Genomic DNA, 19,780 nt, shown 5'->3' on the forward strand with positions numbered 1-19,780 from the left:
CAGCGTGAACCTCTGATGACCTCTAGCGACAATCTCACTACAGATCTGTGAAACAGCCATCATTATTAGTTTTCACATGAAATCGTACAAAGCCAGCGAAATTTATTATTTGACAGAGAACAAGACAGAAGAGAGGTTGGCCTATTTACATATAGTGTCTGATTACTATCTGCATTGGCATTGTCCTACATACTTTTCTTATAATTTCTGTTCCCTTGATTCAGACGTCAGACAAGGCGACATTACTTGGCACAGCTGGCAAAGTTACTGTCATGAGAAAAAACGATTAGCCTAACTCATGGTCCACTTATAATCTTTTCAGCCTTGGTGTCCTCTGGAAAAACTCAAACTCATACACCTTTTATGATACTGTAATTTGATTAATTTTCATTTTCTTTGGTAATATGGAAATAGGTAATCTGGAAATACTTTTGAACTGACATTAAGGCAGGTCTGCTTTCTTACCAGAAATTAGTTTAAAGACTTCTTTTGCTGATAATGTCCATAGGCCTACATAACACTTAATCAATTAAACACGTCAAATATTTAGCTATTAAATGCTGGACAGTGGACACAAATAGTGGGAGGAAAGGGGGCTTTATAGGTACCTAGCAGCTAATTTGATTTTAAAAGTACTGTTTACAAAATTGTACAGAAAATACAACAAAATATTATTTAAAACAAATGGTTGTGGAGCACCATTAGCATTTCACCTTGTGCTTCACTAAAATGTAAATTGTAAATGTTTTTTCAAGGACAAAGTGTTTGCGGTACACAGGACATTATCTGAAAATATACAAGTACTGAATGTGGAGTCCCACAGGGTTCTTTTGTCTTTTAAATGTACTGTATATGAATTATTTTAAGATCCGCTCTAGGGAAATTTTTTCCAGATGATTGTTCTTTAATAATGTCTCTTAACAAAAAAACTAAAGTCTAACAATCTCTTCTTAAGGGTCCTTAAAATTAAAACGCTGGCTCATCCATTCACCTTTGAAAGACAGAAGCTATCCTCTTCTTCTTTAAGAGGAATGCAGTGGAACATGTTAGTGTGAGTTGCACCAATATGTATCTGGTGACTCATCTCTTTCTAAAGTGAATCTAGGGATTTTTTTACCCAGTAAAGCTACATTCTTAGATAGGTCAGCTGTAAACTGCTGAAACTCTGCTTCCGGGTCCATTTTGACTATGGCGTCACCTTCTGGTGTGCAGAAAGTTACAAGAAGAATGAAAAAATAAAAATTAGTTATAACGATCATTTGAAAATGGTCATAAAATACAGTATATATTCACATGCACAAGTTGAATCCGCCAACTTTAGGAAGCTCAAAAATTATAGAGGTGGTCAATTTCATTACAGTAAAATGACAAACAAAATGGTGCCAGATTTTTTAACTAAGCCTCTCTGATAAAAGACACTAACAGCTTTTCTACATGAAGTAGTACAACAAATTATATAGTTTCAATTTAAGGGTCTAATAGAGAGAAAAACAAACAATAAAACATTTCTTCCACGTGCTGCCGCACAATGAAATAGGTTTCTACAAGGCAAAAGTGGATCACAAGTGAACTTTAAAAATTTGTAATCTCAATGACTTTGTATGTGTGTTTGACTGGTTAAATGTTTGCATGGTGTGTTATTTGTGGGAGGAGCACCATGGAAATACTCCTGAGACATTTATCATGTTTTTATTACTGATAATTGTAGCTGCTGTGCAGAACTCTTGTAATTTTAATCATCCATAACATTCAATGAATCAGTAAACACTGGTTGATCACTCACTGCTCCTATTTAGTTACAGCGGCAACAACTCCACTGTAGGCAACTGTAATTAGATTATAATAGTCATTATAGTCTCTGGATTTGAATGTAATCTGGGATTTGGTGGCTCAGCGCTGAGTGATGCGGAAACCCAGCAACTAGCCTGTAGTTACCTTACATACAAAACCATATGATAGGCAGTGGGAAGTTATATAATCTTGCCTATAACCGTCTGGTGATGGTGTCCCTGAGAAATTATTGTCTGTGTACTTGGAGACCATACTGTGTTATTTTGAAGGACTCTGTTGGGTGAAATGACAGTGGTCTAACAGTTTAAAACCAGAAAGTATGTTGTTTAGTATGTCTGCCCAGGAATATCCCTGTCAGACACTGTGGAAGTACCTTTGAGCAAAACAGTCCTGACTGATGGTGTGTATGAGCTGAAACCTTATTTCCAGCTTTAATTAATAGCTTTAAGACTGAGAAACAGATTTAAAAGAAAAGTGGCTAAAATTAGCCAATAAACTCATGCTATTATCAACCCACCTACACAAACACACACTCCCCACCCAGGTGCACGCTCATGTTAGGTAAGCTCCTCTCGTCACTCGAACTTTATTAATACAGGATTACATTTCTTCTCAATCCCAAACTCACACACACAGTCCCCGGGCTCCTCACAAAATTACAAGCACTGTCTGCCAAGGACTGTCAAAGGTAGCGAGGCAGTCAGGTAGCCGTGGGCCATCAGCTGAAGTCCGAGTAGTTGTGACCTTTTTTAAACGCCACAAGCCCATGGAGGCCTCCTGTGCATCTGGTAGCTAATAGAGACTTTACGGAAAACTTGTGGATTTCTGTCTGACAACAAGACACTGCAGCTTTGCAACCCCAGTTTAATGACGGTAAGACAATATTTAAACTTCTTATGAGAACGTTTAGAGCACAAGAATAAAAAGTAATAACATTTTTCTTAAGAAACATGGTTTCTGTTAATCAGCAATAGGAGTTGTTTGCCATTCACATATGAATCATGTTTTACTTGAACAGACCTTACTGATAAAATGTATCTGGCATAAAGGTTATATAGCATTTCGGAGGTTTCTTGCTGAGTATGGAAGCTTTCCGTAAATTCTCTAAACATATACCGTAGCTTTGATTAAGTCCCTACATCTAATATAATTTGTTATTACTTCATTACTATAACCTCAAATATGAACTTGCTTGGATTTAGGTATGTTGAATGCCACATCCAGATAATAAAAAATAAAAGATTGCATGACTTTCTACAAATTCTGTGCTACTTTCCTAGATGTTTCCTTGGTCTGCTGTTTTCTCCCTTGAGCCCAAAGTGCCCGGCCAGCGCACCTCTGAGGAGTTGGTAACCAACACTCTGATGTTAGAGCTAGGGGCCATGGTGAAGCGCACTGAACGCATCCGTTTGGAGCGGGCAACAGAGGGACAACGCCGCCGTCGCAGTTCCTCCTCCACTGCTGACTACAGCTGGCTGGCCACCGCCCCAACGCCACAGCCCTATGAGCTGACACCCAACGACCTGCTGGAACTGCAGGATCTCTGTGCAAAGATCCCTCCTGCACAGTGTGGCCCTCTGATCGCAAGGTGAGAAAGACAGGGAGACACAGAGACAGAAAGACATATTGTATAAAGACTTGTATTGTCATACAAGACAAGAAAGAGAGAGGTATAACTATTACTGAAATAGAAACTGATAAAGTATGAGACAGAATAAAAAAAGAGACATGCAGAGACATTATGGAAAGACACAAAATACAGAGACAACATTAGAGACTTAAAAGAATTTGAAATTCAGACTGAAAGACAGAATATGAAAAAGAGAGCTGCAGGGTCTAATCCCTGTAACACCCTTAACTATAACTTGGAAAGTAGTTGTCTAAGAGACTACATGCATGGCACACACATGCCCATGATAACCCGACCAGAGATCCTAAACGGTGCTCAAACACTGTTCTGTTTAAGACTACTGCTCACAACTTTTCACATCTTTTCACAGCTTTTGCAAAAGTTTTAAAGCTGAAAGGATAAGTCCGCAAATCAATTAGTTCAGTGTTTACATTTTCATTTATTTAAAAATATTTTGTTGGTTTTATGTTATCCAACACCTTCCAGCACCTGTGTAATCAGGGTTCATATCCTACCAATCAACCAATCAACCAATCAATCAATCAATCAAAATGTATTTATATAGCACTTTACAGCAACCAGCAGGTATCCAAAGGGCTTTACACCAGGAACCAAATACAAAACAACATATCATACAATAATAAAAAACTACCAGGGGTGTAGTGGGGCTTTCTGGACCACTTTTAAAAGACTGCATTGCCCACTTGGTGGCGGTGGCACCTGCACCCTTCTGTCCTTATTTTTGGACAGAGTAACTGTTAAGTACTCTGAAAATAAGTGTATTATTTTGTAACAGACTTTTCCTGATAATCACAGTTATTCCCCCCCCTTCAGGTTCAGGAGGCTGGTGTCGCAGATGGAGCCTGAGGTTCACGAGGTTCCCCGGCTGTTTCGCTCAATGCTACGCGACGAGGTGAACGAAAATGAAGACTTGCCGACACAGGAATTTGAAAAGCAGCAGCGCAGCAAGAGCCTCTCTTTTGTTACTTTTCGCACCAAGTTCTGCACGGGTCAGTTCTTCAAGGGCAGCAGCATGAGAGGCTCCAGGGGGAATCTGGAGCAGCAGGTGGGATGGTTCGACGAGGAGGAGGATGGAGAAGGGGAAGAAGAGGCCATCAAGGCAAGGGCAAGGAAGGGAAGGAGCAGGAGCATGCCAGAAATCAGCCCTATGGAGCAGAGCTCACAGGGGTGAGAGTCAGAGGAGAGACAATGCAAACAGGATGGTGGGAGGGAGAAGACCTGTGGAGATGTTCTCGCATGGGGAGAAAATGAAGACAATGAGGGAAAATAGAGAGATAGGTAAAATGCTGTCAATAAGGGGAAGAACAACAACCGGGAATGTTGAGGAAGGAGGTAAAGTAGCTTTCAGTAAAAAAAAAAAAGGGACAGTATAGATTTGGGGGGGAAAAAAATCATCATTTGGCCTCCTTCAAACTTGAAGTCTTTAGTTCATTCCAAAAGCACCGCTGTTTTGGTTTTGGGATTCTGAGGCATGTGGTTTACATTAAGATATGTTTTCAGTTAAAAACTTGATTAAACAATATTGCAGCCATGCTAGCGGCTCTGTGAGGCTGTACTTGGGACAGGGAGAGTGGTCATTTGAGCTAAAGGCCAACGCTTGCATGCTAAAATGGTGATGTTCAGCTGGCACAATGTTTACCATGTTCACGATCTTAGTTTAGCATGTGCTAACATTTGCTAATTACCACTAAACACAAAGTGCAGCTGATGTCAAAGGGAATGTCTATAGTTTTGCAGGAATTTGCTCATAAAGCAAAGTATTGGACACATTTTTTTTACCCGTTGACCGTGCAAGATGAAAAGTCAGAGGATGACCAAAGGGATTACAATTCATCCTTCAGGGACAAAATATCTATATCCAATTTCATAGAAAGCCTTTCAAGATTTATCAAATCATCTCACTCAAAACCACAAATGTCAACCTGCTGGTGGCACAACAGGAAATGTGAGAGGATAACCAAAGCCATTAAGGTTCTTCATCTGGGGGCCGTTAATGTCTGTAGAATATGTCATGGCAATCCACCCACTAGTTGAGATGTAGATAAAGAGCAACTAAAATGGGCTGCACTGGGTTGTGTTTGAGTAAAATTGTCTGCATTGCAAACTTACACGTGCTTCTCATTTAAAAGAAACAGCTGATGCAATGCTCTCTAAATAACAACTCTTTCCCTTTAAAAACATGTTATGCAACAGACAGGACAGCTGTTGTCTGCAGTAGATGGGAGGGAAGTATAGCCAGGGCCACTTATCTGTATATTCAGTAGTCACAGTTTGGCTCCAGATCACCCGCTCAGTTAGCAGTGCTCTTATAGTGTGTGTACCTTCAAGGAAGAAAGCATTTAATTGAAAGTTGATTTGGATAAAAGCGTCGGCTAAAGGACATGTAATGTAATGTAATTTAATCAAGCAAATCCTTGCAACAGGAAATAACTTCAATAATCATTTTTATTGTGAATATATGTATTTGGGGAAAGAAATATACAATGTTTTCATTACTCCTATGCAATTAAGATGTTTCCCCCCCACTAAGATGTCTGTTTTTTGGTTTAAATATACAGTTCATTAAATGTGACTCTTGTATTTTTGCCCATTTATGTCTGTCAAGTATACATTTCTAAGTTTAGTCTAGTAGCATAAATGGACCTTCATCAATATTGTCTGAGGCCTGTAAAAAAAATACGTCTTTTTGGTGTGAAGCAGATAGAGCACCTGCTTAGCATCTCTCTGTTAGCTAGTCTTAGCCTCCCAGTATGGCTAATTATACCACTGCTCCTAAGTAATCCTCTTAACCTAAAAAAAATCTCAGCCATGAATGCTAGCACCCCTTTGTCATTTTATTAATATGCACTTTCTTATCAATACATCATTATCACTATTTGCACTTTAGACATTGAAGTCAAGGCATTTGGCTAAAAAATAACAGACAGGGGAAAAAATAGGAAGTTTTCTTTCTTTTTAAAAAGCTGTGGTCATTTAAATAACATCAGACACGTTTAGATAGCTTAAGAGGGGAAGCGACCACAACGGCAACATTCAACCAGACACTTCCAGGGAATCTGGCTGATTGAGTCCCTTCCTTAGTGGGCCTTCACAACCAGTCTAACCCCTTCATAAGCACTGATGTCAAACCCGGGTCCTTCAGATACTTGACTTACAATATATTCTGAAGTCTCTCTGCAGCACTGAGTGCAAACTTTTTTAACCTGCCCAATGGCTAACAACCCAAACCGTTTCATTTAGTGTTGTTACATAATTTAGCATTAGCATTTCATACAGCTGTTTCCTGAATGACATCAATCCAAACAGTCCATTAAGCTGTAACTTATTGTGTCTTCAGGACAGGGAATGCTGGACCACAGTGAGTGTCTTCGTATTATCTCACAGTTCTATTTTAAGTACCCATTTGGCAAATGAAACTTAGCATAACAGAATACAAAAAAATGTAAGTGATGAATTATTGATCAACAGTCATGCTCTTCAACAAAAGGTAAGTAAATTAAGAAGAAAATGTATCTGACAATAAACTCCAGTTCTGTTTGGCTTTCAAATAATATCAATGTAGGACATGTGGGATGAAGACAAAAAACTAAATAAAAGAGTTTGCAGAATCAAACCATTAAATCATAGCCATTTTGATTAAATGTTTGTGAATAATTGGTCAAAGTACAATACCGAGCAGTCTTTGCTCCAATTCTATACAAAGTGGGGATTTGGGATAATTTATTCTTTCATTTGGACAAAGGTCAACATCTTCATTCTTCACTGAATAGACTAATTAAGACCAAGAGTCTGTAGCTTGGGAATAACCAGAAAGTCTGTATTAATGGAAAAGTCTTCATTAGTCCGAGTGTCTCCCAAGCCTTTATCAAAACTGTCACTTTGATGGAGACGTCTGCCCTTCAAATATGTTGTCTGGACATGTCATCTCAGTCCAGCTTTAGTTTCATTTCCCCTGATTCAACGTGCTTCTTCCCCTTCTCTCAGCTGCTCCTCTTTTCTTTAAGCAAAGAAAACAACAAAGATGATAAAGAAGATGACGAGGACGAGAAAGATCTTGATCATCAGCCAGCGGTTGGAGGAGACGGACTGGAAGTATTTGAGGATCTCTGTGTGGGCGGCCTCCACGTTCAGCTGGGTGTCCTCCACATTAGCGTCGATCCTGTGAGAGAAGCACAGCATGCAGTTCAGTGAGACAGGACTTTTAATTTAGAGACTAATTATGTTCCTGTGTAAGTGGCTCAATTTTTTAAAATATTTTGATCCACAAAGTGAAAGATAACATAATTAACTAATTACAAGCACCCACATTCTGCACAAAATAATGGAAAAAAGTCTTTCCCTTCTTTACGCCCAGTTTCCTAGTTCCTATTACTTGTTTACTAAAGAATAGTTCAATATTTTGGTGAAATCGAGTGTTTGCTTGCTTGCTGAGAGTCAGACAAGAAGATTGATGCCATTGTCATGTCTGTATGTTAAATATGAATCTACAAACAACGTATTAATCATATAACATTATATATTGTGTGTTAATTATTGACCTTAAGAGTTGGTAGGCAGATTTCTTATAGCCTTGGACAGAGCCAGGTTAGCCGTTTCCCACCGTTTCCAGTCTTTATGTTAATCTAAACTAACCTGTTTTGAGCTTCATATTTACCTTACAGAGATGAGAGTGGTATTAATCTTCTCACGTTAATTGATTTCCTTTGTTTCTGATTGATCTCTTTTTTCCTCAACCCTGCCTCCATTTCTATCTCAATCTTACCTCTGGATGGTCTCTTCTTGCTCCTTGACCATGTGCGCCAGCTGCTGGAATATAGAGCCCAATTCCACGATGGTGCTTTCAATGTTCTGCATGGTGTCTGCACGGCTTTGGATGTATGAGTCCTGTAACGGCACAGCCAGCAAGATTTCAATTGATTAGATTGTAGTCCAATAGTTTGAGAAAGTTTAAGGTGTATAAATGTCCTACGTATAGGGACAAAAAATAACACTGTGCATCAACTAGTTTAAAAAGGAACAATAACTGATATTTTTCCTGTGCTAGCAAATGAGATGAACGCTTTTCTCTCCATCTGCCAGACTTTGACAAATAAACACAGTGTACCTGCTCATCAATAAGCTGGAGTTGCAAGGGATTGGTCTGAGAGTCCATATCGATGGCTACGTCCCCCATACTCCTGGACTCATCCTGCATCAGGACCGAGCTCTCTGAAGGGAGACAACAAGAACAACACAAACACATGTTCAACAACATCAGACAGAAATCCTCAATGGTAAAGGGGAAAAACAGAAAGAACAGCAGGCACATACAGTAGCTAGTTATACCCGCTGGGAGAGTCAGACGTTCCAGGGAAATACCTTTTAAATTTGAGGTTGTATTGCCCTGGTAACCATTGCGCGGCTCGCGAGCTGCATGCGGCTCCTGGGCCCCTTTTTTTCGGCTCCCTAAAATATTTTTTAATTTTTGCATTATAGATGACCAAATACAGTAATAATCATTCACATGGACTTCGAGCAGTTCCCTATCACAACAGCTGTTTGAAAAGTACACTGCCAGTTAAAATGTTTCTGTACATCTATGGCATTTGTAGCTAAACTTCAACCAAGTTGCTCACTGAAAACAACCTCAAATTTGAAACTCTAAACAAGTATATAAGACAGAACTGGTCACTTTATTGTTACAAAATGTTATTTGCTCATCTTTTCTTTATTAGGGAGCAAATATGCCTTTAACGAGTATTCCAAACATGTTAAACTTTCTACGCAAAGCACCCGGCACATTGGACAGACCTACCAGTTATGCCTAGACAATTATACACTCTGTTGTCTGCTACAGGGTTCAATTGCAGTCATAATAATCAAAAGTCATTTTTCTGAGATATAGGTTACTTCCATCCAATGTAATACAATATTACAAAGATGTCAAATTCAGATATCACTATGCTATCTATATCTAATTGTAGAATATAAGCAGTGAGCACACAGAGTTTTTACTAAAATATTTTATATATCTATATGTTCATAAACATTAAACTGGCAGTGTAATGCCCACACAGGAAGCAACTGAGGGAAACCTTTAGCTTTTTGTTTAGCAAATTGGTAAACTGAGCAGGAGCCAGATATGTCGAATATTACCTCAAAGCCAAAAGAAATGAACATTAAAAGGTGTGTTCGCTCTATTGAATTTTCTGCCTACCAGCCCAAATTTCATGTTAGATGAACAGAAGCAACCGTTTTAGGTTGATTTCAAAAGATGGGAAAGGCCGACATTTTTAGAGAAACGCAGATGACTTTGTGCTCCATGTTATAGTTACACCAGTTTGTAGAAAACCAGAATGTTATTTCAGAAAATTTACGTTTAACCTTTAACCCTTTTCTGTCCGTGCTACAAGAGACTTTTTTTTGTGATGCGGTTTTAATCAAATACTGTTGCTTGTTGGAACTGACAAAGCAAAACTGTGCGGATAGTTGGTATAGTTTAATTGTCACAAAATGTGGCAGAGGCAAAAATGTACCCACTAACAATGATCAGTATAGAGTGAACACACCCTTATGAAACTACACCAGCATGCTATGTTTACCTGTTGGGGTCGCTGCTTTAACGCGAGACTGTTGCAAAAGTTATAGTGAAAGACTACAAGTGTGAAACTAACATGTGGATAAACTTACTGAAGTTGTTGGCCACCAGAGGAGAAGACGAGACAGGGGGCTGGGAGAACTGCTCTCTCCTGCTGCGCTGCTGCTTCAGGTTCTGCAGGAAAAGGTGACAAACGATGCAAGAGAAGCCTGAGCCTGATTCAAAACTTTTTAGTATTTCCGCCTCTGAATGATAAGTAAAGTAAGTAAAGAAACCTTTCTAACCTCTGTTCTGACTTCTAGGACTGATTTGAAGTCATTGGACATTGAAGCCAGTTTGGACTGTGGACAACAAAAGACATGGGAAAGTTAAACAAAGTGGAACTAAATTCTGTTGTGTAAATTCAATACACAGCACCAATGTGTGAACAAGCATTCTACAATCATTTTCTGATGCCAGTATTTAGAAGATCAAATACAACACGATTTCAATGAAAATAAATGTATACACCATATTAAACAATGATATGCTTTCCTCTAGTTCCTCTATTTTAAAATGTTTACAAAAACAATATAAAAATGTTAGTAATTAATATTTAAAAGACAAAGAAAAACATTGGCCATGAAAGGAACGTTTACCAGGATTTTAATAATCCCATGTACTTGGACTCAACGCAGAATATAGTCATAATTGGACTTCAGTGACTGTACCTGTAAGGACACCACTATAGTGTTCGAGTGGGTTTGGATGTGTCGGCCACCCGGAGCTCCGCGGGACCTCACCAAGTCCTGTAGCTGTGCTATCTGTTTGTTTAGACTGTTGATGTCCTAAAAAGATAAGCACAGAGCAGGTAGAAACTAGGTTGTGTAGTTTTTTTTTTCCATAAATGTACATGTTTGCAAAACCACATTTTATGGAAGGGTAACAATTCAACGCACTTGTTTAATGATGTATGTTAGCTCCTCGATCTCCACTGCCTTGTCGTCAAATAGAGATTTTCTTTTTGCCACTAAAACATCAAAACAGCAGCATGTAGAATCAGGACTTTGAACAATATGGCACACAAACAAAATATTTGTATAGCAATTTAAATAATGCTAAAATAACATTAAAAAGGAACACTTACAAATGGTGAGCTTTTCCAGTTTGGCAAATGTATTGCTCAAGTCTTTTCCAATTCTCCTACGAGAAAAAAAAAATTATAATTCTATGTTATGTATGTATTTAAGAACACGTTTAAGAGTTAAACTTCTGGTACTGTTCCTAACAACTGCCGATAGAAACCATGAAAATAAATATCTGGAAGGACACAGACGATTCCCTTATTGTGTTGCATATATTTGACCTCCCAAACAAAACTATATCAATGAGTTCGGCTGACTGTTACTCTGGTAATGTTTAATCCTGTGAGATGCGACCCCCTGCTGAACAGCCTGTGCAAGAATGGTGTGTGTTTTGTAAGAAATGTGAGGACAGTAGCTGTCCAAAAAGGCAATTTTTCTGTTTCCTCCTGGTATTTCTTGTCTGATTTAATACAGGAGGCAGTGCGGCAGTTGGTGGACACCACTTCACTTGGAAGTTCACTCTGCCTCATGTGGAAGTCTGTTTGCCTCCCTAAGTACATTGTTAGAAAGGGCACAACATTCACTACATGTTGATGTAAAATTAATGTATGAGGCGTTAAAATTGTGGTTGGTATAGCAAAGTGAAAATAAATTTGCATTGGCTGCTCCTCACTGTCAGTTGGATTCTGCACTCTTAGAGTCTGAACATTCCATCCAAAACACACTAATAACAGATGATATTGCTCTGTATCTATGTGTAAAAAATGTATATTGTATATCAATATTTTAAAAAATATTATTGTGATTTGAAAGTTGAATGCTACGCTGAATTTATGAAATATGTGGAACATTTTAAAGTTTGAATGGAGTTTCTTGAGAATTCTAAATAATCAAACAAACTTCTCCTCCCATCATGGAGACACTTTACTGTAGGCTGTGTTGTCCTCTCTTTTCAGGACATGTCCAACAGCAGATCGACTGTTAGCCGGTGTTTTCGGGATGTGTAACAAGTAGTAGGCACGTCAATTTCTTGCAGAATTTTTGTGTTTATTCATAAGATTGTATTTCACGTGAAATAAGTATTGGGAAGAGAATAATGTGTGAATGCAAATATTGCAACACACAAAATATATACTGTATATAGAAAAACAAGTACATACAGCAAATAGTTATGAGCTGTTGAAACAGAGAATGAGCAACTTACTTGGCCATAACTGTGAAGTCACTGCGCTGCCTGAAGGCGCTAATAATTGGTTTACTGGGCTGGACTCCATTCTGCCAGGAGAAGTAGAAAGTGGAGAGTGTGAGATGGAAAGATACATCTAAGTAAGTGAATGAGGGAGGAAACTGTGAAAGTATGACTACATTGGTTTGGAAGTAATCAATTGGTTGGGTATCAATTCATTGATTGATTAAAGAAAATGATGAATTGATGAATTTGAGGGCTTTAAAACATATCTTATAATAAATTGGACAAGATTGCCATTTCAACACAACATAAACAAGCTTTTATATGCGACCCCATAAAATTGTATTTTTAATAAATATGATCACAATATGTACTGAGCGAGACATTTTACAGTTAAATGCTCCCTAAAATAAATGTGTCAGTGGTCTCCGGTAAACATACTATGCAACTAAAACAGCATTTTTTTAAATGACCTATCTAAATAATGTATCTTTGGCTCTTCTGTCCTGCAACTGGTTTTGTATCAGCAAACACATACACTAAAATCAATATTTCTGTGATAACTAATCAGCTAATCCATTGGCAGACAACATATAGCAGATGACACTTATTTTTTTAAATTAAAAAAACACGTGCTGAATGAAGAGAACAAGACCAATTTATGCTAAAAACAGAATGAAAAAATGTCTAAGTAATGTTGTGGGGTCAATAAAGTATGTCTTAAGCTTAATGGCACCAAAAATGTGCAAATAAGAGGTGGCCATGGATTTTTGTAAATGTTTTGTTGTTGTTGCATTGACAACTAAAGTTGATCAGACTATTGCACCCCTGTGTGGAAACAAACACAGTAGACACAGATGGAAGTAAGGAACCAAAACATCAGTTCACTTGTTATGTACATGTTACAATTGGGGTAAATCATGTGGCAAATGACTTTATGTGAATTAATAGTTTTACATAAAGTGATCCCGTTATTATTTTTGCTATGATGTTTCAACATACCGGCCTGCCCTGGAGAGATTTACAGGCTGACTGGAACTCGACGGTCCGGTCACGGCACGTCATCTTGCCCCCGGTAAAGGGTTACCAGCCCGCTGTGGACCAGAAACCACCTGGACTGCCGAGTCTTTACCTCTGCTCTGTGTGATGGATTATTAGGAAGATCTCCCGGTGTGCGGAAACTCAAATACAAGGTTGAGTATCCTTCATGGACACGTATACACACGTCTGCGATAACGGAAAAAAGAAGACGTGTCAAAACAACCTGTAAGCTGACATGTAACATATAAAAAATACAATGTGAGGTTAGGTTATGTTAGGAAAAATTCTGTCAGTATCGTTAGCAAACAGCACGACTAAGAGACCGACTAAACCACAACAACAAGACAATAAATACCAAATAACTGCCACAACTCACACATAAATCCACAGACGAGCTAAATATACATATCATTAGGTAACAATGATTATCTGGACCAGCTCTCTGTAAGTAAAGGCCGCCTATCACGACACACAGCTGATTACGGCCTCACCGCTAACGTTAGCTTCAGAAAGCTAACTGGGCTTTCAATACGCTCTCTCCTGCTGTGCCTTGGTATAATTCGACCTAAACTAATGATGTGAGGTTTAAGCTTATTTAAAAGACAAACAACGATCAGTTTTAACTTACTTCAATCGATATTACAACATATTCCGTGAGCCCTCGATGTTTCTGGCTAAAACTAAACAACCCAGGAGTTAAAGTTCCGCTCGTTTCCGGCCTTGACGTCACTGCCACGTCTACTTTACCGAGGCGGAAAATCCCTACATGTGCAACACGTCACCACCAGGGAGCGCCAAACCTCATTCTTATATGCAGTCCATTTCAGAGTGTAGTTTGCCATAGTTTCATCCTATTTTGTTGGTTTCGTCCATAGACAGTTAAAGAAATTTACCAAAAGCTCCCGTTGTTCTGGATGGAGACCAGCGAAGGATATTAGAAGCACTTTTCCGGTGAGTGCTGAGCGTTTCTGCGCACAACTGAGCTTGACGACTTAGATGTGACGTCAGCAACCTGTCTGAAGTCTTCTGGTAGCTGTGTCATTCCCAATCTTGCAGAGACGGAAAGGTACATTTAAGGAGGTAATATAGCAACAGGTGAATTATTGCTAACTAAAATGCTAGTTAACATTAGTAATTAAAGCTAAACAGCTAATGTAAGTCAAAAATGTCTGTGAGCTTCTCCAGACAAAACAGTGATTTTTTCAACTATGCAACAGCAAGTCGCTTGGTTCTAACACAATTGTTGGCCTATTTTTACAAAAACGTCTGCTACGGAGCCATAACGTGAGATACAAGGTAATGGAGCCTATTATAGATTGTCATTTTTCTTTAGAAATGAACAATGGATAAATAGAGTCTTTAAACGATGTCAGATGTTAAGTTATTTGCTGTCAAAGTCACGTCAAAATGAATGGCAGTCAATGGGATGCTAACGGCGGGTCATGGCTTTGTAGCATTAAAATAGCGCCATAGAAGCTACGCTTAGAGAGGATAGGCTAACCCCCTTGGTTTTTTCCCATAGCATAGGAAAGCTTAATAGTAATACATTATTTAGTTTATTTGACACTACAAAAAGGATGACAGTAAATCACAAATACTACCAAAATGTTACAATAAAGTCTAATTCGTATTTCCACTGTGGTTTTTGATATAAAGAATACAGGGGACGTCCTATTACCAGCAAACCAATAAAATAAATAGCTAAATGTTTCAACAAGAAACCCATGGTCAGCTTAATCTGCTAGGGGTCCCCAGTACAAAAAATATTAGCTAGGCACTTAGTTACCCTCATTTTTTCAGTCCCTGTGAAGGGAGCCATATATACCTTATGGACGCAAAATATAAACTGAAATAATTAAGGTCTTAAATCTAGATTTTGATACAGGGTCTAAAAGTAAGGTTAACAGCCACCCGATGGTCAATATCTTGCCAGTTTAGTGTGCTTTAGAATTACATATTCCTGAATTCCCAAACAAAGTTACAATAACTATAAATAAGTTGCCAAACCGTGAATTTCCACCTGAAGCTTTGGGGTCAGGCCCTGGATCCCCAAAAAACTCAAAGAACAAGTTGGATTTAGACGTTACGCAAGCACACGTCAGCAACACTAGAAGTTGTACATTGTTTAAATAGGTACAAATAAATATCTTGGACTGGGAAGTGAACTATCGTCCACAGGATGTAGAGTCAGAAGTTATTTGCCACATATACTGTATGTTTCAGCATACAAGGAATTTGACTCCAGTAACACATAAAGATGTACCCTTTGATTTATTAAATGAATTACCGCAAGACTACGGTAGTGAATATAATATGCAATAGTAATGAAAGGCTACATAATTGCTTTAATCTGATAGGCATGCACTACATTATTTTAGCCAATGGGGATTTACTTTACTCAGAAGATATATTTGAGCATGTTGGAGCCTAATGGTGGCACAAACATCAGAATCCCAGAGGAAAGAAGAATGCGCTCTTAACCTAAATTATTAAGAGAGGAACATATAAATGCACTTATAGAATCATAAAAGGAACCAAAAGATCAGTTGGTCACTTCAGATGGATGCCTACTGCAAGCAAAACATGACGTGTCATCATGTTTATGCTGATGTAGGTGAACTGAGGAGGAGACAGACATACAGGACTTGATTGGCTGCTGCCTCCGGTGAGTAAACCTGCAGGTATGGTATGGACAGAGAGATAACATTCAGCAGGCTTTCTGATCTCCTCTCACTTCTACTGGTACCCGCATCCTCCCCCTGACAGGATCGAGCACGCCCAGACCACAACTATGCCATTGCCTATTTACCTTTAAGGCCCCCAACCACAAAAAAGCTCCACCCTCCCCCTATGCCCTGCACCACCCCTCATCTACGCTCTTTCACCTTTTATACCACACTACAATCTACAAAATGTATCTCTTCCAATGAAAACACCCCTCTTTATGTTTTCACACATTATTTCATGTTTTGCTGAACATTGGGAAAAAAGAGAAAAATTTCTTCTTTAAAATCTCCCTTCTCTTTTTGATTTAATCTCCTTTTCTTCATGCACATCATTCAGTTGTTAGTCAATCTCATTTTATCACATACATTTGTGGCCCTATGAATGACAATGTTGGGTGCTTGGTTCACTGGATTGCCATGAAATCTTGTACAAACATTCATGTTCCCCAGAGGATGAATCCTACTTACTTTGTTGATCCTCTACCACTGGGTTCACATTTGGGTTTTTGAGTGAAATGTCTTAATAACCGTTGGATGGATGGTCATGAAATTTGGTATACACAGTCCTTTAGAATGAATTGGAACAACTCCTAATTCCAATCCTCTAACTTTCCATCAAGGATCATCATCAGGTCAACAGATTTAGTTATCCAATGCTTTGGTTAATGAATAAATAGCCTACTTACAAAATGAGTGACATTCCCATCAGCTTCAGCTGCAGGCCTACTTTGTATAACAATGTGCACAGCAAACTTTGGCAAAGCTAGACTTAATTATGGTAATGGCAATAGAGGAAAACATTTGAATTTATATAATTTCTTTTCTTTATACAAATGAGGGGAATTACACTTCTTCATAAAGTCTGTGGTGTTCATACTAAATTCTCAACCCATTGACTTTGCGGATAATGTTTCCCATGTAGTAACAAGAGCTGTAAATCTTTTATCAAGGTTGATGTCCTTCAGTGTACTGAGACAGACAAGGCCTGTGGATCCATGTTTCTGTTGCAGATAACACTGTTTGCTTGTCTTGTGAAATAAAATAAAACGTTTTTGTGTATTCCCAAGAGATGTTAAAAAACACTCACTTTCCTGTCACCAGCAAACACACATGATTCTTCTGTACACTGCACATATTATACTCAATCTCTCTCTTTCTCTTTCAGTCTTTTATCTCTGTCTGTTTCACACACACGCACACACACACACACACACACACACACACACACACACACACACACACACACACACACACAGGGCTACTGATACCATCTAACAAAACACACTTGCAGGCTAGATAGCGTCCAGTACCTGCTTCAACACAGCTGCTGCTACAAAAGCAGGGAGGACACCGTGGCTGGAGTTATTAGAAAAACACAACTCTGAACGCAGAGAAAGCAAGGTGGAAAAATACAGGAAGTCCTGATACAAGTGCAAAGAATGAGAGGTGCAGAGAGAGATGGATGATGTGCAGGGGTGCAGAGGCATGGAGGCAGACAAATGTAAGCTACTGGTTGAAAATACACATAGGAAGTCAAATGAATGCATAAAATGTAAAAGAACATAGAAAGAAATAGTGAAAGAGCCCAATGAAAGTCTGAGCAGTGTTTCCATTGGCCTCTCCATTGTTATTCACTAGTACAAGGACATATTTTTGGGGGTTTCTGACGAGCGCAAAACTTCAAAAAACAGATTAAGGAGTAAAGGCATCTTTTCTGGATATTGATGGGTGACTCACTGTGTCCTCTTCTCTCTCTCTCTCTCTCTCTCTGTCTGTCTCCCTAATCTTGCAGCTATATTTAGTACTGGCGTATTGCCCTTCCAGACAGATAGGTTGGCAGCGGCATTTAGCTCCTCTTTCCTCTCCTCTGCTCTTTCATTCTCTCCTCTTTTTACACTCTGTAAAGATTATTGACAGACAAAATAAACTGCTGCTAATTTACATGAAATCAGTCATTATATTACGATATTACTGCCATGCAAGCTTATCACTTTATAGCCTGTAACTGTGACATAAATTGGCATAGTCATTAGATTACCATCCTTATTTCGGTCTAAAGTTTGCTCTGCAATGTGAGATGATAATTAAGAGACTGAATGAGAGGTAAACGTCAAATTGCCATCAACTTTATTCATCATCATTCTCATAGTCAAAATAATCCATGCCGGGGGATAAAAGGCACAGAGCACAGAATACAGTTTTCTCTCCTCTGAATTTCTATTTGGCATCATCATCAGGTCAAATCATGCAATACTTTGGTTTTTGACTATATACCCGCAAAACTAATGACATTCCCATCAGCCTCAGCTGTACGTTGTGTGTAGTGCTAAATAGCAAACGTTAGCACGCTAACAGGCTAAACTATGATTGTGTATTTGATAAACATCACACCTGCTAAATGTTGGCTTGTTAGCATTATTCATTTGCAAACACATACATTAAATTCTTAAAATGAATAAACTAACACCAGTTTGACTGATATTCCCTGGCTTGCACAAAAAAACATAATTAATAAAAAATACGAAATAACTGTTTTTGCAAATTATTAATTATAAGCCCTGAAGTAAAAGGACTTGGTTACCTTGCAATATCTATCTAAGGTTTGCTAGTATTATTAGCGCCAAAGGTTACTTGTCTTACTAGCCAGAGTAAGGCTGCAGCTGCTGCTTATGAATTCAACCTTTCATTTTTAAAAGAAAAAAATGTTGTTGTTTTTTTTTAAATCCCCTATTCTTGCTTTAAGTAAAAGAAGTAATATGATGAAAAATATCCCATCACCAGTAAAAACAGATCTATAGAAAATATATTGTATTTGTGAGTGATGAAGATGGCTATGTACTCCAGGTTTGATTTAACTTAATGCTGAAAGAGATGATGTACATTGTTTTATGTGTATGTTTATTTGTTTTTACATTCTATTGTATGTTTTATGCATTTTATCCTGTTTTATGTATCGCATGTGTGAGTCTGTGTGTGCCTATGATTCACCTTGCTGCAAGTTAAAGTTAATTGAAAGTTGAACTGCTCATATGTTTTGTATGTAAAATCTTAATTTGCAAAATAACATGTAACTATAGTTCTCACAAACACTACCGGTCAAAAGTTTGGGGTCAATTAGAAATTTCCATTGCACTCCATTGTAGACAGAATACTAGCTGAGATCAGTTGCATTGTTTTTTTAACCATGGCAGCAGTTTTCAGATTACATTATGTGCTTACATAATTGCAAAAGGGTTCGCCAATGTTTTCTAGTTAGTTTTTTAAAAATGATATCAGATTAGTAAAAGGATTGTGTCTTTGGAACATTGGATGAATGGTTGCTGATAATGGGCAATGTAGATATTGCATTAAAGATCAGCCACCCACTCAAATTAGCTGGTAGTCTGTCTATGACGGAGTGGTGTGGAAATTTGTAAGTGACCCCAAACTTTTGACCGGTAGTGGAAATAAAATATTTGCCTCTGATATGTAGTGGAGTATAAGGAATTGCAAGTGCTTGATCACTCTACTAAGAGTAAATTAACAGTTATTTTCCTCCATACGTTTGAGGCTGCACAACTTTGTATTCGACCAGCTTCTGACTCAGCAGTACAAACGAGAGGAGGAGAGGGAACAATATTATGTCTCATAACACCACACCACATCACGTCACATACACACACACTTTCTCTGTACCCAGGGTGTTGCTGTAATCAAAAGTGTCTGTTTATCTTTCATTACCGTCAAATGAGTGAAAAAAAA

The 19,780-nt window shown here is 38.4% G+C and overlaps 2 protein-coding genes across 4 annotated transcripts; one reads left to right on the forward strand and one right to left on the reverse strand.

The window, feature by feature from the left end:
* The first annotated feature begins 2,380 nt into the window (after positions 1 to 2,380).
* zgc:162144 (RD3 domain-containing protein) lies at positions 2,381 to 6,014 on the forward strand. 2 transcript variants are annotated; one of them, XM_034883492.1, is made up of 3 exons: positions 2,381 to 2,664; positions 3,072 to 3,379; positions 4,256 to 4,613. In XM_034883492.1, the coding sequence occupies exons 1-3, from the start codon at positions 2,659 to 2,661 to the stop codon at positions 4,611 to 4,613; spliced, it is 672 nt and encodes a 223-aa protein (XP_034739383.1). In that variant the 5' UTR covers positions 2,381 to 2,658. The 2 variants fall into 2 exon arrangements, with proteins under 2 accessions (XP_034739383.1, XP_034739382.1); XM_034883491.1 differs by having other exon boundaries at positions 2,385 to 2,664; positions 3,072 to 3,375; positions 4,252 to 6,014.
* A 237-nt stretch (positions 6,015 to 6,251) lies between these two features.
* On the reverse strand, positions 6,252 to 14,064 carry stx5a (syntaxin 5A). 2 transcript variants are annotated; one of them, XM_034883483.1, is made up of 12 exons: positions 13,942 to 14,064; positions 13,275 to 13,499; positions 12,288 to 12,358; positions 11,146 to 11,201; positions 10,958 to 11,028; positions 10,730 to 10,846; positions 10,304 to 10,360; positions 10,112 to 10,193; positions 8,801 to 8,887; positions 8,547 to 8,650; positions 8,205 to 8,326; positions 6,252 to 7,601 (listed from the first exon to the last, which is right to left on the reverse strand). In XM_034883483.1, exons 2-12 carry the CDS (start codon positions 13,335 to 13,337, stop codon positions 7,442 to 7,444), a joined length of 990 nt encoding a protein of 329 aa, XP_034739374.1. In that variant the 5' UTR covers positions 13,338 to 13,499; positions 13,942 to 14,064; the 3' UTR covers positions 6,252 to 7,441. The 2 variants fall into 2 exon arrangements, with proteins under 2 accessions (XP_034739374.1, XP_034739375.1); XM_034883484.1 differs by lacking the exon at positions 8,801 to 8,887.
* Between the last annotated feature and the right edge of the window lie 5,716 nt (positions 14,065 to 19,780).

The sequence above is a fragment of the Etheostoma cragini genome, chromosome 10, assembly GCF_013103735.1.
Source record: "Etheostoma cragini isolate CJK2018 chromosome 10, CSU_Ecrag_1.0, whole genome shotgun sequence".
Taxonomy (NCBI): domain Eukaryota; kingdom Metazoa; phylum Chordata; class Actinopteri; order Perciformes; family Percidae; genus Etheostoma; species Etheostoma cragini.

Bases quoted from the DNA above. Each gene is read 5' to 3' on its own strand.
- zgc:162144 (XM_034883492.1), top strand. The intron at 3,380-4,255 runs GTGAGAAAGACA...CCCCCCCTTCAG, and splicing joins TGTGGCCCTCTGATCGCAAG to GTTCAGGAGGCTGGTGTCGC.
- stx5a (XM_034883483.1), bottom strand. From the start codon at position 13,337: ATGACGTGCCGTGACCGGACCGTCGAGTTCCAGTCAGCCTGTAAATCT. The intron at 10,194-10,303 runs GTTAGAAAGGTT...CTTTTCCTGCAG, and splicing joins TCCTAGAAGTCAGAACAGAG to AACCTGAAGCAGCAGCGCAG. The intron at 7,602-8,204 runs GTAAGATTGAGA...CTTCTCTCACAG, and splicing joins CAAGAAGAGACCATCCAGAG to GATCGACGCTAATGTGGAGG.